The 24,252-nt window shown below is 54.8% G+C and overlaps 1 protein-coding gene across 2 annotated transcripts; it reads right to left on the reverse strand.

The window, feature by feature from the left end:
* Positions 1-21,374: 21,374 nt before the first annotated feature.
* DUSP1 (dual specificity phosphatase 1) lies at positions 21,375-24,040 on the reverse strand. 2 transcript variants are annotated; one of them, XM_057387830.1, is made up of 4 exons: positions 23,571-24,036; positions 23,308-23,456; positions 22,971-23,190; positions 21,375-22,449 (listed from the first exon to the last, which is right to left on the reverse strand). In XM_057387830.1, exons 1-4 carry the CDS (start codon positions 23,938-23,940, stop codon positions 22,079-22,081), a joined length of 1,110 nt encoding a protein of 369 aa, XP_057243813.1. In that variant the 5' UTR covers positions 23,941-24,036; the 3' UTR covers positions 21,375-22,078. The 2 variants fall into 2 exon arrangements, with proteins under 2 accessions (XP_057243813.1, XP_057243812.1); XM_057387829.1 differs by having other exon boundaries at positions 23,308-24,040.
* Positions 24,041-24,252: the final 212 nt, after the last annotated feature.

Genomic DNA, 24,252 nt, shown 5'->3' on the forward strand with positions numbered 1-24,252 from the left:
AACGTGAGAACCCACTGCAGCAGAGATTTACCTGCACCCAGAGCACTCATTTGTGAGGAACAGGCAGCTCTTAATGCCCTGGGGGTTCAGTAACGCCCCACAGACAGCAGAGAGCCTCCCTTGGGGTACACCCAGCTCTGAGCCAGCCCCACACACCTGAGAGCAGCAGAAAACAAGGCTCAGGAATCATTTGGGTTGGTCTGTTCTTTTGGTTTTGGGGTTTTTTCTGTCCATTTCCTRCCCAGTTACTGAAGGGAGAAGTATTTGGTGCAGGTTCAGACACCCCAGTCTCACTCTGCACTGACCCRCATTCCTTTTTCTCTGCTGTAGGTTGGGCTCAGCATCACTGGGAACCTGCCCTGGATTCCTGCCAAGAAACTTGCCACTCGGGGCAAGGCAGCCTCCTGCTCCAAAGGTTCCTGGCACAGCTCCAGAGGGACTTTTCCCTCCCCTCCATACCACACACACCTGTAGAGAGGCTCGGGCAGGAGCATCCAGCAGGGCAGCTTCACCCCTCTGCACATCACACTACTGAACTCACTGAGTAAATGACAACACCCTCACCCTGCCAGCAGCAAAATATTTCGGGTTCCCCCAGAGGATGAGAAAATAAAACCAAATACTTTGTGAAAGAAGTGATTAAATCAGACTGTGCTGTGAATGTCTAAAAAAATGGATCACGTTTCTGACGTTAAGAACCAGGTGGGAAGGATGACGATGTTTTATTGAAAACTGAAACTGCAGCAGGTCACACACATCCAAAAAAAAAAAACTGTTCTGCAGTTTTTGAAAATCCCAAAGGCCCCGGGCCAAGGAGAGGTTAACAAGAAACAAGTCATGGCTTGCAGAACCTCAGTGCTCCACAGCAATACCGGTAACCACGATGCTTCCCCGTGTTAGCCCACACTTTACTCAATGCTTTTCTTATTCCCACCCAGGATTATTTGTATTCCAGAGCGCTGGCATCTTGTGCCGGTTGGCTGAGCTCAGTTATCAGCTCCCTTCAAATCCAGCCAACCAGGCYGGCGGCTGTTGGACGTCTTGGACACGAAAAAAAAAAGACGCATAAAAGGCAACAAGAACCCGACACCCGGCTGCGCGGCCAGCGCCAAGCCGTTTGTTTTCCCAGGTCTGTTCTCCCAGCCCTGGAGCTGGGATTGGCAGGCGATTTTGGAGCGCAGGACTTTGAATTACGGCGGGTGGATTTGGCAGGGCTGCTGCGCGGGCAGCAGCTGCGAGGGATGAAAGTACATTCATGGCCTCGGCTCTGATTTGGGAGGGGGAGAAAAGCCCCCCAAACCCCTGGGCGGTGTCTGGGGCGGTCCCAGCCCAGGTGAGCAGAGGGCTCAGGCCTGCGACACCTGTGCTGAGCGCGGTGCAAGCGCTGACATGTCACCTGTCACCTCCCTCCGTGTCGCCCGCGCTGTCACATCCTCCCCACCCAAGGGACACGGCGGGACGGCCCCACCCGGGGTTTGTGTCAAGCGATGCGGCAGCGCTAGAAGAGCCCCGGGCCGGGTGTGTCGCGTCCCGGAGGGGACAGGGACCCGCACGGACCCCACCGGACCCGCACGGACCCGACCGGACCCGCACAGATCCCACCGGACCCGCACGGACCCGACCGGACCCGCACAGATCCGAGTGGACCCGCATGGACCCCACCGGACCCGCACGGACCCGACCGGACCGCACTTACCGGGAGCGGCGGCGCAGCGCGGGACGGACTCTGCGTTGCCCATGGGCGGACGGAGCGGGTCGGGAGGGTCGGTGCGGGGCAGTGCGGGATCTCAGGACGCTCTCGGGCAGCTCCCCGCTGCCGCCCCGCCGCGATTCGAAGCTGCCGCCCCGCCCCGCCCCGCGCCGGCACCGCCAACCGCGGCCGCGACACGGGCGGGACACGGGCGGAGCGGAGCGGCACCGGCCCTGATAGGCTCGGGACGGCTCGGAATGGCTTGGCACAGTCCAAACCCAGCCGGGATCGTTCGGGTGACTCAGCCCGCGCCCGTCCAGCCGCAGGAGGAGGTGCCCAGCCCGCTGTCATCGCGCCCCGGGGCTGCGGCCGTGCCCCCGGCAATTCCAAATGTTCCCATCCCTGTGCCCGCACCAGCCCGGGGACACTGGAAWTAACGGAGGGGCCTCTCCACGGTCCTGACAACGCAAATTTGTTCCCTTTCTGGAAGGGCTTTAAAACACAGCCCCGCAGCATCTCAGTCCCCTCGCTGTCACCTGTCCCAGAGCACAGCTGCTCCTGGACAGGTCAGGACTGAGGATTTGTCCCYWTCCCAAGCAGCCTGTGGTCCTCTCRTGCCACAGAGCTGGGAGATTCGCAGCTGGCACGAGTYCTGCTGCCTTCTGTTCCCCATTTTCTCATTTACTCCTCTGTTTGGCACAGGACTCAAAAGGACTTAGAAGGAAGTAAAAGAGCAAATTAGAAGGGTTGAAATTCCTGTGTGTTTCTACTGTCACAGCAGCCCAGCCACCCCTGGGAATAACAAAAAGAAGGAAAATGACAGTGGGGAGGCCACCATTTGTCCCCGTGCCCGTTTCCTCTTCCACAGATGCATACAGAACATCGTTACTGGGTGCCAGCAGCTTTGAATTGCTGAAATAGAGATGAAGACACATCCTGCCCYGAAAACCATGGACAAAATWATGGGAACATGATGTGCAGACGAGTGTGTTGCTGCTGGGAGCCTGGGAACGGGCTGAGTCCAGCAGGAAAGGAACCACGATGGTTTTGCAGGAGCGCTGCTGCCTTCCCAGAGCCCGCAGCAGACAGCAGGGTTATGGGCTGGGAGCCAGGCTGGGGAAGGGATGTCCCCCTCGAGCGTGAGCAGGGGGTGACGGTGACATGCGGATGCTCCTTATCTGGCTGCTAATGCACTTTTTATCTCCTCCCTCAGGTGCCAGCGATGTGACAACGCTCGTACTTGAGCGACCTTCGGAGCAGCCTCCTGAGCTGCCGGCGCTGTCCTCACAAGCGGCACGTTATTGTCCCTCATCGCCAGGTTTGGGGCCTTAGTGTGCCTTGGGTTTCTAATAATAACCCTATGACAACAATCCCAATCCAGCGCAGCCTGCAGGAGACTGAAATCAGACCTCAGCAGGGGCTCCAACATCTGTGAGCAGTGACAGGACCCAGGGAGCGGCTGGAGATGGGTCAGGGAGGGTCAGGCTGGATCTCAGGGAAAGGTGCTGGGCACCTCMGAGGGTGCTGGCACTGCCCAGGCTCCCCAGGGAATGGTCCCAGAGCTCCAGGAACATTGGGACAGCGCTGACAGGGATGCACAGGGGGGGATCTGGGGGGTCTGGGCAGGGCTGGGAGCTGGACTCTGATCCTTGTGGGTCCCTTCCAGCTCAGGACATTATTATTATCAGCTCACATTATTATTAACAATTATTAACAGCAGCACAAGGCTGAAGTGCTGAGCGTCCCCAGCGGATCCTGAGCGGGTCGGCACTGGTGACAGACGGGACCTGCAGCCCTCGGGAGCTCCGGCCGGCGCTGCAGAAAGGCGCTGATTTCTCTGACTTCCTCCGAGGCGCAGGGAGGAGGCACCGCGCTCTGTTTGTTCCCAGAGAACGCTCAGACACCCTCGCATTCCTGAGGAGGGCGAGTAGCACCCGGAGCAGCTTTCCCAGCCCTCGAACAGCAGGGACTTTGGTTCCACCTGAGCAGGTGCAGTGGGAACCGGAGCGCGGAGGCAGCACACGTGYGGAGCTGCTGCTGCTGCCCCGGGGCTGTGCAAAACCTTTCCTGTGCCCCTTTCCTGCAGCTGCACCACAGCCCGGCCCTGCCCGCCTGGCGGGAGCTTCCCCACTGATCAGAGCAGCCCCATTTCATTTTATCTCTCCAGCAGGCTGTCCCCAGGAGGAGGAGGAACGCAGGCAGGTCACATCTTGTCCCTCAGCCACCTCTGCTCCGAGGGACAGAGATGAAACCCTGGGAGGGATCCAGAGGAGTTGTGTGGCACATTCCCATTTCACTGCCACCCATCACTGCCCGGCCCCTGTGGGACAGGGCTCTCAGGGGGCACTGCCCCAGCTGCTGGCACAGCACAGAGGTATACAAGATGATGTTCTGGCAGAAATTGTTCTGTTTTCTTRGGCAGCTGSTGGCRAACMSCTTAAATCCCTCCCTGCAGCTTCCMCCCATAAAGGAAGGGTAWCACCACTCAGGGAGGGTTGGATGGTTTGTATTTAAAACTGAGCTGTAATGTTTGACAGTGTCTCGAGCAGAGAAAGGTCTATCAACCATCACACCCCCCAAAATAGCCCCTGCATTATCCTGGACCCTTYCTGTCCATGTCAGGGTCATGCTCTGGACAAAGTCTCAATTAGGCTAAATCTTCAGAATGTTTTTTTTTCCACAGATGAAATATCACAAAGAGCACCGATTTCCCAAGGAGATTTGGAGCTAAAATGAATCGATCCCGACCTGAAAAAAGGCTTTTTTATTCCAGGCAATCTGGCTGGCAGTGACCATAGTAATGACTTTTTAAAATCACAAACATCTGTCTCTGCTGAGAACCGAACTGAGCTTCACCCACTCCATGCCAAGACCACCAAGAATCTGTCAGGCAGGACTAACCCTCAACATGTGTTATTGGCCTAGAACAAAACCCTTCAGAAAAAAAGAGGTTTAACTCCCTGAAACTCTCCCCCCTCAGCTCAAGGAACACAAGTTTTGTGCCGTGAATTGGCTGGCACAGCTGCATGGGGCAGCTTTCCCAGCAAGAAATCGGGAGAAGACACTGGGTTGCATTCCTCTCCTCTCCCTGCTCTGCAAGCCCTGGAAGGACAACTCAATACAGGGAAAACATAGAAATGAGAGCAGCCCTTGCAGAGACAGGGCACTGGAGAGATTGCCCAGGGCACATCCAGGCTCAGCAGGTGCCCGTACCCTGGCAAGTGCTTGAGGAGAAGCCCTCACAATTCTCTGTCCCCTCATGCTGCTGGAGAGATGCTTGGAAAGGTGCAGGAGACACCCTTTGAGCAGTGTGTAGGGCAAAGATCAAACCCTCACTAATGCAGGGATATTTTTGGTTCTGGCAGTGTAATTCTTGAAAAAAAAAATGTATTTTCCTTCCTAAAAATCTGATAAATGCAGAAAGAGCAATAACACTCATCTGTTCTTGTAGCAGTTTGATCAGCAGATCTCAAAGCTCTTCACAAACCTCGGAACTCAAACTGGAGAGAGCCCAGTCCCCAGGGACAGCAGGAATCGTTTTCATCACAGTCACATAGAGCCTGTCCTGGTACAACCCCCCACATTTCCCAGTGCTCACACTGGGTTTGTATCCCACATTTTTAGGGTTTGTATCGCACATCTTTAGGGGTTTGTATCCCACACCTTTATGGTTTGTATCCCACTCCTTTAGGGTTTTTATTCTGCACCTTTAGGGGTTTTATCCCACACCTTTAGGATTTGTATCCCACACCTTCAGGACATGTCCTTGCCCAAGCCAAGGGGTTGGAGCTAAATGGTCTTCAAAGTCCATTCCAACCCAAACCATCTCATGATTCTATGATCTCACCCAAAACTCAGACTCTTTGAGTGCCTCCCCCTCCACACTGAAGAGAGTTACATTTTAGTCACTTCACATTTTTCAGTGCACAACTCTGCTAAGGGCCAGTCTCAAAATAACAGAAGTTTGTTCTTTCAGTGAAGAACTGARTGATGTGACAGATCAGCACAGCTGACTCAAGCAAGGCTCCCTCCAGCATCACTTCCATCCTGACCCTGGATGACTTTACCAGGCAAGGCTCTTCCCTGACTATTCCAGCATTTTCTCTCTCTTTTTTGAAAAGCAGATATCAACAATACTGAATTCTCTCCTCAGGATATTGTGGGAATTAAACAGGCTGAGAAAAGTAACGCTCTGAAAAGAGGGTTATGAGGACTGGACAACTCAATTGCATCAGCACCGTTGTCATTACAGAAAATGTAATCAGTTATGGGCCCCCTCACGCTGGGACTGCAGAGACACAACAAATGCCTCTGCTTTGAATTTTTCACAGAATTCCAAAATTAGTGTGGCTGGAAAAGCCCTCCCGGCCCATCGAGCCCAAGCTGTGCCCGATGCCCGCCTTGGCATTCAGTGCCACCTCCAGGGATGGGCACTCCAAACCTCCCTGGGCAGCCCCTGCCAATCCTGAGCACCCTTTCCATGGGGAAATTCCTGCTGATGTCCCCCCTGCCCCTCCCCAGCCCAGCCTGAGGCCGTTCCCTCTCCTCCTGTCCCTGTTCCCTGGCAGCACAGCCCGTATCCCTGCTCCCGGTTCATGTTCAGCCGCTGTCACAGCCCCCGTTCTCTTGTCCCCAGGGTTTTCCAGCCCCCATTCTCTTGTCCCCAGGGTTTTCCAGCCCCCATTCTCTTTCCCCAGGGTTTTCCAGCCCCCATTCTCATTCCCCAGGGTTTTCCATCCTCTCTCCGCTCGGGGGGCGCCGCTGCGATCATTCCCCGCTAGAGGGGAGCTTCTCCCTACGAACCGCCCGTCCCGCAGCGGCGGGAGCGGCGCATCCCGGGCTCCGCTGGGAAAGGCTCGGATTTCACAAAAAATGGTCCCGGCAGCGCTGTCGGACGAGTGGAGGGGTTTTTTCTCTGGGTTGAGCTCGTGGGAAGGGGCTCTGGTGGTTCCGCGCACCCCCAGCCCTGCCGGTACCCCCAGTTCGCCTCTGGGCGGGAATCGCGATGCTCCGGCTGCACAAAAACGATGCCAGGGCAGCCACGGGCAGCCGAAAAAGGATAACATCCCTCCAGCGGGCTACTTCAGGGTCTTTCCGAGACAAAACTGAGCGCTTTCGTGTCATTGGAGTGTTTTACAATATGAGGAAAACTCTGGAAGATTTCGGTGCGGAGAAGCTCTCCGGAGTAACCACCGATCCTGCAGAGGTGCAGACATCCCTGACCTGCTGCTGCCGCCTCCTGAACCTTCCCCGGCACAGGAGAGGGCAGGGAGGGCACCAATGTCGCCACCGARGCCACAGCAGATGTGTCACACACGGCTGGCAGTGCCACGCACCTAAATGTCATCTGATAAMGGCACGGAAAACCRAAATAAAACAACAAAACSCAGCAAACCCACGCGTCTGCAGGGCCGCATGAAATGAGATCAGCGGCACTTCCCCACCCTGGTGCCCGGGTTTTGTCCCCCAGAGTGTCCCCAAGCCAGCAGGTGGCACACGGAACACAGGACAGGGGACACGCGGTAATTACTGACACGGTTAATGAGGGGACACCTCCCCAGCACAGCTCCGGGATTTATGGGGCTGAGCACCACGGGGTGATGTTTCCATGTCGCTTTTCACCCCAGAGCTCATTCAAAGCTTTCCACATCCATTTCTGGCCTGGGAATTTCACATTCCGTGGGTGCAGACAGGTGCACAGGCACTGTTCTGAGCGCACTCTCTGCAGCCTGTCCAGAGTGAGAGATGCTTCCTGGACCCTTCATCCAAWTCCCTCATCCACAGAAAACCCCTCTGACAGCTCCCCACGCCCGCTTGGGTAACCACTGCAGCCTCACAATGTCCAGGAATTCACAGATGAGTGTCCCAGTTCCTCAAATCCAGCCTGGAAAAAGATYCTTGCAGAGAACACAATGAGCGAGGTAGCCTTATTTAAGCTGCTGGCAGYTATTTATTTACTCATTTTGCCACAGCTATTTTAGAGGCTGTCATATGAGAAGGCAACTAAAATAAAAAACAAAACCCTTTTGGCTAATGTGACAGCAAAGTTGGATGAGATTTATTTCTTTGATTGTGGCTCTCGTTGCCACAAGTTAAACCACATTTAAGGAAGTCCTCACCTACTTTTCTACCAGACTAAAAATCCAGGTATGACATTTTCTCATCATATCTAGAAAAAAACGTTATTTACTACATGAGATGTATCCCTCAGGGCCATGGAAGAGTGGGGTGGTACTGAGATTTCAGGGCTACCCAAGAAGGGGCAGCAGCAGTTTGACKTGGGGCTGGAAGTGTCCAGATGTGTCTGAGGGCAACGTCTGCTTTGGCTCCGCATGAGTCACTCCATCACTCCCAAAAGTCACAGGATTTAGTGGACTTTCATCTCAAATGGTGGAAAATGCACTAGGGAATATTTCAGAGGGAGTGGACGCTGACAAAAGCACTGACATTTGGTGCCTGGGGGCTGGCARGGTTACTCAAGCGACCTGAGCCCGACTTCTTTCCATCCCTCTCTCTCCTCCATTGATTTCTGGGTGGTTTTTAACAGGTTCCTTCATGACTCAGCCCCTCTCTCTGGAGGTGCTGGAGGCTCAGCTCCTCGCTCGAGCCCAGCAGGTTGTGCAGCASATGTGACTGCAGCGTGAATAAGAGCCTGACATCAGCGGCACCTCTGACGCAACGTCTCCCCGAACCACACCGTGTTTGCTGACAAACCAGGTACGTGCTCTGAGCCCTCAGCAGGACCTTCCTGGGGCTCCCAGTCACCCCTTCACACCGGCACGGCAGAGTTTTCCTCCCCAAGTGGCAGGATTTGGTTGAGAAAAGCCTCCTGAGTTGTTTTTTCCCTCTCGGACAGGCTCCAGATGGCAGCTTAATGTCCCATCGCGGCTCTGGAGGTGCGGGTCAGTGAGTCACAACCTGCTTTTCTCCTCCTCGGTTCTCTCYGCAGCCTGGATTTGCATCCAGGGTGAAAGGATTTGCATCACTGTGAAAGCYTTGAGATGTCCAAGCCGTTTCCCGGTGTCCTGGGAGCGCGCAGCTCCAAAAACTCCTCAGCGACAAAAGTGACACCGAAACGGCGCAGCTGGGACAAACCTCCCCCATGGCTGACAAAAAGGCCTTGCTTTACCCAGAAAACGCCAGAAAAGTCCAGAAAAAGATCAAACAGCAAATAAAATTAGCTCTGTGGGTTACAGGTGACCTGCCAGGAGCTCGTTCCGTGTGGGAAGGGGAAGCGCTGGAGGTAGCGTGACCCAGGTATGTGGGAGGAGGCAGGGACGGAAAGCTGATCCATCCTCCTGCTTTGCACCTCTTCAAAATACGAGAGGGGGAGGTTCCCGATGTCCCGGCAGCCACGGAGCCCCGGAGGACTCGGCTGTGTCTGCAGAATTSAGCCAGCCGGGAATGCATGGCCAGGAGGGCCAGGAGAGCGCAGTTGTGCAAGCAGGTTCTGAAAGGACTGCCCGGGTTTTTTTCTGTCGCTAATTATGAGAGCACCAAGCTCAGCTCCTGCTGCCTGGCATCAGCTCAGCCCTGGAGCAGCCAGGTGAGCTCATCAGGGCTGTCCCTGTGTCCCTCCTGCCYTGGCCACGCTGTTTCCATCCCCAGCACAGGCAGGGCTGCCTTCCCTGACCCACCTGCACCCACTCTCCATCACCCATTTTTCTCTGCCATCTCAAAACCCAGAGGGTTTTTTTTTTAGTGTCTCCCAGAAGGTTGCACAGAGGATGAGCAGCTCYCTTGTGCCAAGCCTGCAGGTACCAGGGATGTTCCTGCTTCTCTGATGGCAGTGTCCACACTCTGAAAGGAGCACTGGCACCTCTGGGGTGGCAGGGCTGGCACCAGGGGCAAGGCAATGTTCTGCCCAGGAGGGGTGGGGGTCAGGAGGGTGGTGCCTGCTCACACAAGGATTTTTTTTCTCTTACACACGGGGTCAGAATTCCTCTCTGAGCTCATTCAGGTCAGGATTTTGCACAGACACAGCCAGCAGGGCCCACTGCAGAGACAGATGTGACACAAATGTGGGCTCACTTTGCCCTGGAGCTCGCTCAGACTTTGCTCCTTCTTCTCAGGTGGATTCTGGGGCTTGGAAATGCCCTTCAAAGCCAGGATGAATGGAGCTCTGAGCCACCTGTCTGGTGAAGATGTCCCTGTCCATAGACAGGGCGGGGAGTTGGAATAGGATGATCTTTAAGGACCCTTCCAACCCCAACCATGCTGTGAGTGTGACCTTCTCCTGAGGCAGTAACTCACCCCCTACTCCTCAATCCTGTGAAGGTTTTGGGGGACCCCCAAACTATCCTGTGACTTTCTCCTGAGGCACTAACTCACCCCCTGCTCCTCCTCTCTGTCCTGTGAAGGTTTGGGGGAATCAATCCAAACTCTCCTGTGACTTTCTCCTGAGGCACTAACTCACCCTCTGCTCCTCCTCTCCATCCTGTGAAGGTTTGGGGGGCACAGCAGACCCAAGCCGTGCCCAAGGGCAGCAATCAGCTCAGARCAGGAGGCAGAGCAGGCCAGGCAGCCCCGAAGCCCCTGCCCTGCCTGCCCAGCCGGTTCCAGGGCACAGCAGRGCCAGGGAGGATCCCTGACTGCCCCGACCACAGCAGCACTACCTAAAACCCTCCCTGCTGAAAGGGCTGGCAGCTTGCACAGCATCCCCAATAATCCTTCACAGGCCCACATCCATTTCCTGGAAGCTTTGCCTTTTTCTGAGCTGTGAAGCCCAGGCAAGCCTGAAAAACCCGTTTGGTTTWGGTTCACGTCGATTTTGTGTGATTTTTTTTCCTCCCCTGAGCCGGTGCCAGCGCTGCTGTGCCGTTGCTATGTTTTGTGGTGGTTAAGCACAGCACGGCTCCTGCTGCCAGCACTGACGTGAACCCTGCAGATCTGGAATGAGTCAAAGCAGCCCCACAGYGCTGYGGGGACAGTGTGGGGCCACCYCTGCCCGACAGCCCCCTCCTCACACCCTACAGAGAGCCGGGGAGGGGAGAAACACAGCACAGCTCTGCATTTCAAAGAGATTCAAACTTTTCAGGGGAGGCTGTGGCCAACAACGATCCTCCAACAACGATCCTCCTCAGCTGGAGCTGAGCTCAAAAACTCCCTGAGTGAATTTTTGGACCCTCCAAGCTGAGGTTGGGATGAGGGTTTAGCAAAGTGGGGGTTTGGGCTCTGCTCCACAGGGACAGGAGGAGAGGGAACGGCCTCAGGCTGGGCTGGGGAGGGGCAGGGGGGACAGCAGCAGGAATTTCCCCATGGAAAGGGTGCTCAGGATTGGCAGGGGCTGCCCAGGGAGGTTTGGAGTGCCCATCCCTGGAGGTGGCACCTGGAGGTGGCACTGAGTGTTCTGGGCTGGGGACATGGTGGGGATGGGGCACAGGATGGACTGGATAACCCTAACAATTCTGGGATTCTCTGGAGCTGGCAGCACTGTGCATGGAGAGCACTCCCGTGGCTCTGATGAATGGGGGAACATCACCCAATTTGCTGTTCCACAAGGCAGACACACCAGGACGAGTGGCACTGCTGCAGAGGRGGGCACTGAGCTGCACCCCCAGCCCCTCACCACCCCACTGGGATGTCCAGGGCAGGGGGAAGGGGCTGGGGTACGTCAAGAGAAGCTCAGGGCTGCTGCTGCTGCTGCTGGGATTGCAAAACCCTCGCCTGACCGTGTTTGAGGCCGGTTTTTGCCAGCGTTACCAGGGCGCAGCAGTGACTAATTCTCTCCGAACTTTCAGTTTCAGCCTCCAGCGCTGCATTTCAGAGGGAGCTGCTGTGGGTTGTGTCGGTAAAAAGCTCTGAGACAGCTCAGGGCTGTGGCTATCTAGGGCAGAAACAGCCAGAGCCAGGGATCAGCCCCACGGCCCCGGTGCTGCGCTGAGCTGGCAGAACCAGAGCCGGCCCCACAGGGCTGGGATGAGCAAACTCTGCCCTCTCTGAATGTCCTACAGCTGCTGAAGTACTGCTGGCCAAAAAAAATCATTTGTGTTCTCATGAGGTAAATGAAAAATGCTGCAAAAAGGAGAAGGTTTTCCAGCGGAAAACTGAGCAAAACAGAGAACAGCAGAGTTTTAAAGTAATTTCTAGAAAAGGAATCCTGGACACTCWTTAGGCCTTAATCAGCAATTAAAAAGCAAAAAGAGGGGTGAAGGCAGGCCATGGATGCTTTTCCTTGTGGGGAGCCCTGTTCAAGCTGGGGAACACTCCAGAAAGCTGTGGGGCTCCTTCCTGCACATTCTGGAAAAGTACAGCAGCCGGGAGAAGGCTCTGGATCAGGGCTCCGGGGCAGGGAGGGGGGTTTGCTTCCCCCCCGGCGTGTGAAAAGGAATAGGGGCCTGGAAAGGTGCCATGGAAAGGGCTTTGAGAGAGCCGGGGAGCGGGGAGGGGACGGCCCCGCGCAGCTATGGCAGGAATGTCCCCGCAGGAACTCGCTGTTCCTTCCTGCAGCGCCGGCGTCACCGGCCAGGAAAGCTCRCACAGCCCCTCTGCTCGGGCTCCTGCAGCAGGGATCTGAGAGCTCAGCCCCACAACAACAGCCCTGCTCACGGGGAAACGGGAGAGAAGCAGGAAATGCATGGATCCACAGAGCTGGCTGCTCCCCGGGGCACCCACGCTGCTCCCAGAGCTGTGGCCGAAGGGCAGTGGCCTTGCAAAGCCCTCTTGTGAGTCGCCCATGGGAGCCAACACCTCCAAGGGTGGCTGTGGCTGTTCATGAACATCTCCTCCTCCTGGATGTGAGAGGAAAATCCAGCACACCCCGCTGGTTCCTCTCCCTTTGCTGCATCCTTGGACAGGGGCTGGGTGGCCACTGGCCTGGCACGGCCACTTTGGCCACATGTTCAGCAGGAGGAGGCTGATCCCTGTCCTTGAGCAGGGCTGAGGGTCCCCACACTCACCACCGTGTGCAGGGAGAGGAAGGTGCCACAAGGAGCTCCTGTGCAGGCAGGGATCACAGAATCCCAAAATCAGTGAGCTTGGAAAATCCCTCTAAAGCCACCGAGTGCAGCCTGTGACCAATCCTCACCTTGGCACTGCCCAATGTCCAGCCCTTCCTTGGACACCTCCAGGGATGGGCACTCCAAACCTCCCTGGGCAGCCCCTGCCAATCCKGAGCACCCTTTCCATGGGGAAATTCCTGCTGATGTCCAACTCTGGCACAGCCTGAGGCCACTTCCTACTGTCCCATGTCACTTGTTCCCTGGAAGCAGAGCCTGACTCCCACCTGGCTGTCCCCTCCTGTCCAATGGGGGTGAGAAGGTCACCCCAAACCTCCTCCCGGTCAGGTGGGGGTGACAAAGTCACCCCAAACCTCCTCTTCTCCAGGCTGAAGGCTGCTGCCGTGGGCAGCAACCAGGAGCAGCTTGCTGCTCGTCCACAGAGCCATCCCTGGGGCACCCATGCCACCTCAGATGCAAAGCTGATCTCACAGGGTGCTCCCACAGCAGCTGGGCCATCACTTTTTGAAGCCAGCGAGCTCCAGCTCCTCGCCTGAATTYTGCAGCACAGGGGAACAGCAGTTCCTACAGCTCAGGAAGAGGATAAACATCCCACAACAGGCACCAGGCAACGGGACAAACAGCGCGGYCCCTCGGCAAACACCGCCCTGCGCCTCCGGCCGCCGCTCAGCTGCCACCACACTCCTTGAAAAGCCATTTCTCATCTCTTTAGATACCCTTAAAACAGCCATTACTGGTTTGGAGGGGAGGAGGAGGGTGGGGAARTTGAGACCGCTCGGCAGATCCAGGACTGGCGATTTGGGGGAAAGCCAGGTTGAAACGGACGGCTCGGAGCAGCTGGTGCCACTTGTGACGCGGCGATATTTTATCTCCGCTTATGTCACGGCGGGGAGGGCACGACAAGGGAGAATTGCGGCTCTTCTGCAAGGGTTAAACTGCGTTCCGGAATGGAAATGGGCCCGTGCCTGCTGGAGGCAGGAGCAGAGCCTTTGCTGCCGCAGGAATGTGACATCCCCGCTCTAACGCAGCCTGCGGTGCTCTCCAGGGCCTCTCGGTATCGCTACAAAGCGCGCAGTAAATCAACGATTGGTTCTTTTTAGGAATTCCTTTAAGCCCTGSTGGACAAATGGCGTTCTGCTCCTTCTGAGATCTGCGAGATCTGGAGCGACAAAYGGGTCCAAAACAGGCGAGAGCAACMAGCGCGTTTCCAGCTCTGCATTTAGCATCCCTCCTCATCCCTCGCAGCCTCGTTAAATGTTTTGGAATCTCAAGCYTGCCCAGCAGCCTATTTCAAACAAACGCAAAGCCCTCCAGCGTCCTCAGCAAACCCCAGCTGTAAACCAAACCCAGGCCCTTCCGATTCCTGCTCCATGAGCAAACCATTGGCACGGAGCACTGCAGAGCAGAGCTGTCCCTCCCGACGGGACCTTCACGGCCACCAGCTCTTCCTAAATTTCTCGTGCCTCTCTTCCAGTTGTGCCCAGCTGTTTCTCTCTCACCCAGCCTCCAAATTCAGGAGTTTCACACCAAAAAAAAAAAAAAAATCTCCGCACCCTTCACCCAGGAAGATCATTTTGCACCAGAAATAGAGCGCGCTATCCTTGGGACGCAGCCCGGGCTTCTTAAAAATAGCAGGAGGGCCGTGCCAGCTGCCGGGACGGACAGACGGGGCCAGGGGGCAGGTCCTGCCCTCGCAAGGCCATAAATGACCATGGTGCTCCCCAGCTGGTGCCAGGCAGGGTGGGCAGAGCGGCGCTGTGCCCGGCTCCCTCCTGCCCTCCCCGGAGCCCTCTCCCCACGCTCCGCATTCCTGCGGCTCGGMGAGGGCATTAACACCAGATAAAAGCACGGAGGAGCCCAAATGGAGCATCCTGACGTCAGCCGTCCCCGAAAGCCTGGAAGGGAAGCTGTAAACAGAGGAACAAAAGGAGTTATAAACACCCATCTTCACTGGCGCCTGCGGACAGGCGCTTARAGGATCAAGAGAAACGAGGGAAGGYGCTGAAATGTGGGGGCTGCTCAGYGCTGGGATGGCTGCTGGCTCCCGGAGGGAGGAAAATCTCCTCATGGAGTCGGAAGAGCGAAAGAAAGCCCGAAAGGATTTTTTTTTCCTCTCCTCGCGAACAGCTTTGTTCCCTTSTGTTCCTCCCCGTCAGTAGGAAAGGGTGGGAACTATTGTTCGATCCCGCTGTTGAGCTGGCTCCGCGCACAGCTCGCAGGGCAGCCAGGAATCCTTCGGCTCAAAGCGTCCTGGTGACGCAACAGAGGCTCCAGCCGAGCTCCAGCAGCCCCCAGAGCTGCAATTTGAACATCCCCACCGTTCCACTCACCCTGGGCTGGTCTCAGAGGGTGCTGCGTTTGTGCACCTCAGAAAGCCCTGAGGTGTTGGGTTCCTCATTCTCAGCCATCAGTGAGGACTAAAGGTGTTTGTAAAGGTGACCTAAAGGTGATCCCACAGTCACCTCCTGGGTGCAGGTGTGACACACCCAGACCTGGAAATGGGAGAAGAGGCCATCACACCGACATGGATGCTTACAGGAGTGGAATGGCCTTGGTTAGAAGGGATCTTAAAAAAAAATAAAATCTCATTTAAACCCCGCCATGGGCAGGGACACCTTCCACTGCCGCAGGGTGCTCCAAGCCCTGTCCAGCCCGGCCTTGGACACCTCCAGGCATCCCCACCCTCACAGAGAACAATTCCTTCTGCACAACRGAGCTGAATTTCCCCTCCAGGCTGGCACCCAGCCCCTCAGCCAGGAGCTGTGCCCTCCCAGCAAAGCCCAGTGACACAGGGCAAGTGCCACATGTGCCCCGACACAGCCCGAGTTCAGGGCTGATGCTATCGCAGCCGACACGTGTGGCACTCATGGCTTTGTTTTAACAACAAAGCCCAAGAAAACATCCTGTAATGTAACATTTCAACCAGCACCGCGGTGATTCAAAGAGAAAGATCCACCAGCCACGGAGTTTTTGCCCTTTGTTTACACCAACCAGTGTCCCTGGTTAATGCGAACAAGCTCAGGGCATTTCAAATCACTAAAAAACAGCAGAGTTTGCATCTCTCTGTTCTATTTTTTATATGTAARATGGATTCTTGCAATCACASAATGTCCTGAGCTGGAAGAGACSCACAAGGATCACCCAGCCCAGCCCCTRTCCCTGAAACACATCTCTGCAATCATCAAGATCTCGTTGCAGAAGACAAGAAAGGACAGAAGTTACCAACTGGTCTGAGAATATCACAAAAGACTGTTAGAGTTAACGCACATCTGCATTTTATATCCTCCCTAAACTATGAAAACCTTTCATTAAAACCAGATATGACCCAGCTGCCAATTAACAAAACCTTAACAAGATTTGAAAGAAGAACAAGACACTGATATGTGAAAATTTTACCATAGATCCGATTTTGACAAGAATTTTGAGAATATACCTAAAATAAACCACTTCTTTTCAGTGTGTAAAAGACCYGAAAAAGCCTTCATTAGCCATCTCAACCACAACTGATGGAGAACAAAAAAAACCTCCTTTCAAATAAAATTAAATTATATCAAAATTGGAAGTCTAAAAATGACACCGTAGTTTATTATTTTAGCACAGGTGGGAGTTACATCTGGCTCTGAGACAGACTGTAATTCAAAAAAAATACATTGTGTAGTAAGAACCTGTTAATTTGTAGCCAACTGGTTACTGAGTTAGACGGTAACCACGTCATATTAGAGTCCTCTGGGGGTTTATTTTTAAACGTGGCCTATAGTTTAGGGATGAAAATGTATTGAAATGAGAGGCACTGGTGTCACACAGAACCCTYTGATGAGAAATGAAGCATTTTCCGTGGCACTTGTGATAACCCCACCGTGGTGTAGACAATCAGGAGACTGGAATGAACTGGCTGRTGAAATTATTGCTCCCACAGCCCTGACTCACCCGGTCTGAGCACCAAACAAAACCTGGGTGAGATCTAACGGGGTTCCTGTGCCCGCTGTTATCAGCCGGGCTCCATCCTCCTCCTCCAATAAACTGAGTACACCCACGAGCATCTCTCAAACACCTCCAAACCCCAAACCGGCAGCACATCACCTCTGAGCGCCCACCTGGCATCACCCACAGCCACCCCCGGGCACAAAGGGGAGCGGGAAGCTGCCCACGGGGTCTGATCTCAGCTCTGCCCTTCGTGCCAGGGCTGCGAGGGGAAGCCCGGAGCGAGTCATCGCCGCGGCTCGCAGGAAACGCAAACGCAAATGCTGCAGCCCGAGCAGCCCGCAGGAAACCCCCAGCCCRACCTCAGCCATCCTCAGCCAYCCTCAGCCACCTCAAACACCCTCAGACACCCTCAAACACCCTCAGTGTCTCACTGGTGGCTCAGCACACCCAGCCTGGCACTGCCAGCCGGGAGAGCGGCCACTCAGGGCACCACAGAACTCTGGAAATGAAAATGCCCATGGCAAGGAAAAACCAACCCACACATGGAGAACAGGCTGCCACACCATGGAGGGACAAAAACCAAACCTTCCTGCCCTGGTTTTGGCCATTTTTCTTCCAATAACAGAGCCAACTCGCTCCGTGCCAGACTGACAGTGTCAGGTCCAGGTGGGACATGGGCACCGCTCTCCAGACAGGCGCAGGTTTGTACAACCACACTTCCAAAGTGGGAAACAGCTCCCAAAAGCAGGAATCCTTTACCCAGCCCAGCAGTAGAGCAGTTCAGCTGTGTCCCCTCGGGTACCTGGGTTCATCCCTTGGAGGTCGTGCTCAGGATCCCATGGCCACAGACTCAGCCAGGTCCAAGTTCTCACAGCAATGCCAGAAAATCCTGCTTCTCCCCAGCAGGGGAGAAAATCCACAGCCAGAAAATCCTGCTTCTCCCCAGTCCCTCCTTCCCTACCTTGATCCCACTTAACCTTTCCCACCCTTGATGGTGCTAACAGAGCCCACAATGCCCCCACTCCGGGACTGCCAGCCCCCATCAGCTGCAGCCTCTGGCTCTGTGTTGTAGTGAACAGAGGAATGGGAGCCCCACACAGCACAAACCTCAGAGCTAATTTGTTCTTTCAGCATGAGTGGGTTTGAGCCTGTGTTTGAGCTGCGTTCCCAAGCTCCCTCYGGCCTTGGATGGGAACAGATTTGGGGAAGSCAAAGYCCTGGGCAGAGTCTGGCTGSSYKKKSTSTGTCACAGACAGTGCTGCTGGAGYGRCAGAAGGGTACAAAACAGGTTTRGAAGGGTTGGAGGTGTCATGATTTGTCACCATACTGCGACAGTCACACATCACAACCTTTCCTTCCTCCCCACCCCAGTGTGCAGCTGGGGAGTGGGGTCTGCAGACTTAAACACCAACTCCAAACCCCTCTCAGTACCCTTTCTGCTCCCCTGGAGCCAGGCAGAGGCAAAAACCCAGGCGGTAACCAGGCCAACAGGATTTGCCCGGGTGAGATCTGGATGTGATGTTCCTTTTTTCCAAGGTGATGGCATCACACATCCCTGTGGCACTGAGTCTGATCCTGAGGGTGACTAACTCAGGATAGTCCCTAARCCCGAGCACAGCCTGCACCTCTCCAGCGCTGATTACAAAAGCTCTGAGACAAGGGGATTACCCAAGACACGTCTAATCGGGAGCTCTGGCTCTGTTTGTCATGTGAGAACTGGGTAGGCTGTGTCCCCTGGGTATTGCATCTGGCTGGGGGGATTACACAGAGCTCCTGTGGAGGGACACCCTGGGCTGTGGGGACACACATCTGTGGGTGCTGTGCTAAATGTTGTCACGATTCGYGTTCTCTTTGTAACTTTTAGGGTGTCAATGTCCATTCTGCAGCGTTTTGGGGACCCCAAGGGTTTGTCCTTGTGTCCCCATCCCAGGACACACAATGGCCATTGTTTGCCTTTGGGGCGGGTGAGAAGCCTCTGGCTCGGGAGGAACAAAGCCCGGAGCCAATTCCTGCTCAAACACAAACCATGCCTTTTTATCACTTCATGACAAATTGGTTTGTCAGCAGCAGGAAGTGATGTTAGCGCCGTCCTCAGCGAAGGGAAACTCCTCGTGGTTTCCATGGGGATGTGTGCAACCGGAGAGCTTTGGGTTTATATAAACTGGAAGCCCCACACGGGCCTGCCAGGATTGTGGGGATCGGATACCAGGAGATGGGCTCAGCTGAGTGCTGCCAGCACAGGGGGCAGCCAGGAGTGTTGGAGCCAGGGAAACGAGAGTTTAAAGCCCCAAACCAGAGTGAACTGTGTGCCTTGATATTTTTATCAGAGCAGMAGAGGTGGGACAACAAATAAGAGGTGAAAAGCGAAGATTCTTACACAAAGTTAAGCCCAGCTGTGCCAGCAAGGCACCTTCCTCCTCCAGCCACCCTCCTCTTATTTTCCTGAAGTGTATCGGAATCTCAAAATGAATATCTCCCCAAAACCTGTCCCGTGCTGCAAATCCTGCAAAACCCCTTGGTTCATGGAAAATGGAGCTCCACTTGGGGGGCTCCTGCCCCACTGCTCCCAGCAAACCCCCCAGCTGATCCCATCCATCTCCCCAAAACTGTCCCATGGAAGTGACATTTGCCAGTCCCACTCTGATCTTTCTCCCCTCCTGATCCTCTCCATCTCCCCAAAACTGTCCCATGGAAGTGACATTTGCCAGTGCCACTCTGATCTCTCTCCCCTCCTGATCCTCCCCTGTTTGCACAGTTTGGGATCTGGGCGCGATCCCATCCACAGAAAGTTCCCAGGAGTCTGAGACTGGGCAGCGTCAGAGTCGGGTTACAGGGAACAGCAGAAGGATCCCGATAAAGACTGGGAACAGGGCATGGGATGCCARAGCTGGAAGCGCAGCCGGGAGCGCAGCCCGGCTGTCACAGCGAGCTTTGTGCTGAAACAGCTCCATTTRCACCCCTCTGTCAGGTGCCTGCTTAGGTTATAAAAGCTGATCTGCTGCCAGGTAATGAGTTTTATTGTTCCAAGACACACATAAACAAGCTCCCGCGGCTGACAGGGAGCGGATTTCTGTTTGAATTGCGATTAACAGGCAGGAATTATTTTTTTTTTTTTTATCAGTTGCACGGCCAGGGCTGCCAAGGTTGTATTTTTCCACTGAACGAGCTCTGCTTTGCTTTGAAGGTGAAAGTTTGTTCCACCCTTTAYTGCAGGTGTAAAAAGGCTCCCAAATTCAGAGACAGTCTTGCATATTTAATCAGGACAGCAATGGCAGGTTCAACGTGCCAAGGGATTTTCCATGGACCAAGAGGTTTTGCAGGATTTGCAGCACGGGACCGGTTTTGGGGAAGATATTCACTTTGAGGTTCAGGTACACTTCAGGAAAATAAGTTTCTAACTTCATCACTCAGTGCCCAGGGATCTCTCCTCCTTTTAGCTGCTCCATTTTTTTTTTCTCTCCCTCGGTGTCAGGTTGAAAGTCGGTGAGGGCTGACGCGCGGTGCTGACGGCAGAGCTGCTTCGGAGGGGCAGCTCACGTGGAAGAACTTCAGAGGCAGCAGTGCATCATCCTGTCCTTCAAGGGCACCTTCTCCCAGGAGAGGAGTCCTGGATTTCAGCACCATTAATACCCCAGGTACTTCGCAGGATTGCAGCAGGAGTTTGAGGTGCTTCGCTCATCTTGTTACGTGATGAGAGCAAAACTGCTTCATGCTCGCAAAAACCTTTGTCTATAAACTCCAGATCACAACTGCTAAAATTCCTTGATTTTACAGTCACAACCTGCTGTGTGTGCCTGAGCAAAACCATTTTTGTTGTGGCAAAAGTTGGATCTGACTCTTTGAGTGTCAGCTATCCAAGGACTGGTGGCTCCCTTCTGGAGTGAACATGAGAAACCCAGAGTCCTGCTGCTCCCTCAGCATCCCTGTAACCAGCATTCCYCTGCCTGGGAAATGGAGCTTCCAGCTGCATCTCAGCCCCTTCAGCTGCCCTGGGAAGGGATGTTGCCCTGCCCCACAGAACCCACAGAAGGTGCAGTTCTGCTCCAGGACCCAGCAGGAACACTGCACCCTTTGCTGCCCATCACCCTGCGGCTCCTGCCCTGGCTTTTTGAGTTTCTACATAAATTCTCCTCCTTGCCCAACAGAAACACCAGATCCAAGTCACTCTAGTGATAATCTCCAGCAGGAAAGGATTTATTTGGGTCTGGCTAAGAAAATYGGTGACTTGCTGGTTACCTGATCCYTCCTCYTGCCCTGATTTGTTTACYGAGATAGYCCAGCCAGCCAAAYGCCTCACTCTGGGTATCAGAGGCWGTTTGARTTGCAARAAGGATTTAAGGAGGTGGGACAGAAAAAGAAAACACTTTGTGAGTTTGTGCCAAGCCTYRGAGATCTGTTACTAACAGGTTAATTTTTAGACTTAACCTTTCAAGCATTAAAAAGTAAACAAGGAGTAAGGAAGCTTATTCCTCCTTCTTAGGAGAAGGACTATTTTAAATTCACSGTAGCCCAGTGCCCAAGGCTCAGCTGGTTCAAACTGTACAGCCATCAGGGCAGCCAAATGCACTCCCAGATGAGAAACCAGCCTTGGCTCACTGCCACTGCACACAATTACACGGGGACAATGAAAAGCTCAGGTTAAGAACCTGCAGTAGTTTCTAGTAAATTATGCTGTTTAAATGCATTTTTCTCAGTCAAGACCCGAGGCCAGCAGAGTTGAAAATTACAGCTCCACACCAGGGAGCTGCCATGCAAGTTTTGGGACTGTGAACTGCAGTATTTTAAAGAATATATAATCCAGRTCAATAGAAATATCATAATTTATTCCATTTGTATAAAAAAAGTTATAATCATGTAACAAAACTATGTCTTCATAAGAAGAAATATATTATTTCACATCATAAATAAATCAGCAAACATACAACCCTTGGCAACTCAAAAAAGAAGCACTCGCCTGGTGCTTTCATGTCAGTGCTTGGGAAACAAGAAGAGCTGACAGATATACACACACAGGATTATAGTACCAAAAAAATACTGAGGTATTTGGTTTCTCTAGAAATGAAACTTTACGTTTGTGAAGGCAAAAAAAAAAACAACCAAAGAACAAAAAACCCAACAACAATGCACTAATGTAAAAATAAATAAATAGGACTGTCATATAAAAGGGGACAGCATCAGTGTTGCTCAAAGTGTCCAGGAATGGGAATACTGGTTAGCATGCTACTAAACATGGAGCAGGCTTAGGACAGACAGAAGACAAGGAGGGACAGCTCAGGAAGAGCCAGTGTCCTTTGATCTCTGTGCAGACATCCAGATATTCGCTTGAGAAGGCAGAAACACCTGGTTTCTSTGGCATGGGGCGAGCTCCCCTCCATTTCCAACACCCTTCTGGGACATGCGAGTGACTCCCCACAAAACACAAGTGACTGGTGGTGACACTGTCCCTGTAGTTATTGCACTTCCGAGACAGCAAGTCTGAGTCCTGGCCACATCCTTCCCCTGCTCTTCAGCAGCTGGGAGAAGTYGTGATGGGGCTCTGAAGGTAGTTTAAAGCACTGGACGTGGTGTGGACCGGGATGGAGACCGGGAAGTTGAAGACGGTGGTGGTGGATGCCCCCCTGTCCAACACGGCCATGGCGGGGCTCCCGGCTTCTGCKGAGCAGTTGGGGGCAAGGACCTGCGACTCGAACTGAAGCAGCTGCCCCATGAAACTGAAATTCGGGGAGATGATGCTCCTCCTCTGCTTGACAAACTCGAAGGCTTCGTCCAGTTTGACTCTGTTGGTCCTCATGAGATAAGCAAGGCAGATGGTTGCTGAGCGGGAAATGCCAGCCTGGCAGTGCACAAAGACCCTTCCTCCDTCGTTCTTCACAGAGTCTGGAAGAATCAAAGCACACACTTAGCAAACAAGTCCCACTGCTTCCAGAGGTGGGAAAAAGCACAGGCTGCTGTTTTACATCTCTTTAATCCATCCCTTCCTTAGCCTAAGAAGCACACCCGGAGCTTTTGAGACAAAGGGATTCTTTGTCCTGAGGAAAGCAGCTATTTTCACTCTGGGCTCCAATTCCAATTACACTAATAGCTCCTCCAGGTCACTTTAGCAGTCTTGCAAGATTACTTTAATACTGATCCGCTTAAATTCACTCTTTCCTGCAAGACCAGTGCCTCTTGAATCAAGATTTCAAACAGCTTTACAAGGCTAAGATTATGCCTGCGAGTAGAATTAAATTAATGGAAATGCTCCCCGAGTGTAATTTCCCAGTGGAATGCCATTCCCCAAACTCAAATGTAGTTTTTACCGGGGGAAAACCATGCCCAAAATCACTTCCTAGAGGATATTAACCCAGAAAAAAAAAACAAAAAAACAAAAACACAGACTGTAAAGAGAGCTCATTTACCGATGAAATCGATCGCCTCGTTGAACCAAGAGCTGATATCTGCCTTGTGGTTGTCCTCCACGGGGATACTTTTATACTGRTAGTGCCCTTCGAAGTGGTTGGGGCAGTTGGCCGAGACGTTGATTAACGCCGTGATCCCCAAAGCGTCCAGCATGTCCTTGCGGGAGGCGTGATAGGCGCTTCCCAAGTAGAGGAACGGCAGGATTTCCACGGGCCCGCCCTGCAACAGAGAGGAACAGCACCGGTCACCCCCGCCCGGTGCTCCGCGGCAGCGCCCGCTCCCGCTCCGCTCCCCTCCGGTGCGGCGGCGGCTCCGCCCGCTCCCCCCGGCGCTCACCTGGTCGTAGAGCGGGGTCCCGCAGGAGCTGCAGCCCGAATCGGCGCTGCCGGGAGCGGGGCTGGCGCTCAGGGGCAGGCTGAGCCCGGCGGGGGCGGCCGGCTTGGTGCACAGCTCGGAGCAGGCGGACGCGAAGGCTTCGTAACCTCCTGCGGGGGCAGAGCGGAGAGAGGGGCGCGGGGTGAGCGCTGCGCGGCCGGGGGGCGAGCGGGGCGACCCGGCCCGGCCCCTCCGACCCCTCCGGCGCCCGCGGCGCCACTCACCCTTGAGAAAGCAGATGCGGGCGCCGCGGGCTTCCCTGCAGAGTGTGCCGAGCGCCAGCAGCATGGTGCTGTCGCGCTTGGGCATTTCCAGGTCGGCGCTGCGCTCGTCCAGCAGCACCACGGTGTGGAACAGCCCCTGGCGCAGGCGGGCGCGCAGCTCCTCGTTGGGCACGACGTGCTCCAGCGCCAGCGCKCCCTTGGCGCGGCGCCGCACGATGGTGCTGAGGCGGACGTTGCAGGAGCCGCGGATGTGCGCGGCGTTGAAGGAGAAGAAGGAGCGGCAGTCGAGGACGAGGCACTGCGCGCCGCGCTCCTGCAGCAAACCCCGCAGCGCCTCGCACTCCAGCGCGCACACCCGCAGGTTCACCATGGTTAGGTTAGGCTGGGAAKGAAGGGCAGGGCGGTGTGGCGGAGGTGCCGCTGTCCCCGAGTGTCCCGCTGTCCCGGCCGCGCTCCGCCGCTCCCGCCCTTATATCGGGGCCGCGCCGGCGGGACGGCGTTTTCTCAATGGAGCCGCGTCACGTGGTGRCAGTGGGGGCAGGGCCGCGCCCGCCGGGTGACGTCACCCTGGCCGCGCGCCACCGCGGGCGCGCCCGGCCCGAGCGGGCATGACGTCATCCGCCGCGGGGAGCGCGGGAGCGCGCGAGAGAGAGCGAGCGGGCACGGGGGCGCGCACGGGGGG

The sequence above is a fragment of the Malurus melanocephalus genome, unplaced genomic scaffold (genome assembly GCF_030028575.1).
Source record: "Malurus melanocephalus ecotype Western Australia unplaced genomic scaffold, MMel_1.1 scaffold_1395, whole genome shotgun sequence".
Taxonomy (NCBI): Eukaryota; Metazoa; Chordata; class Aves; order Passeriformes; family Maluridae; genus Malurus; species Malurus melanocephalus.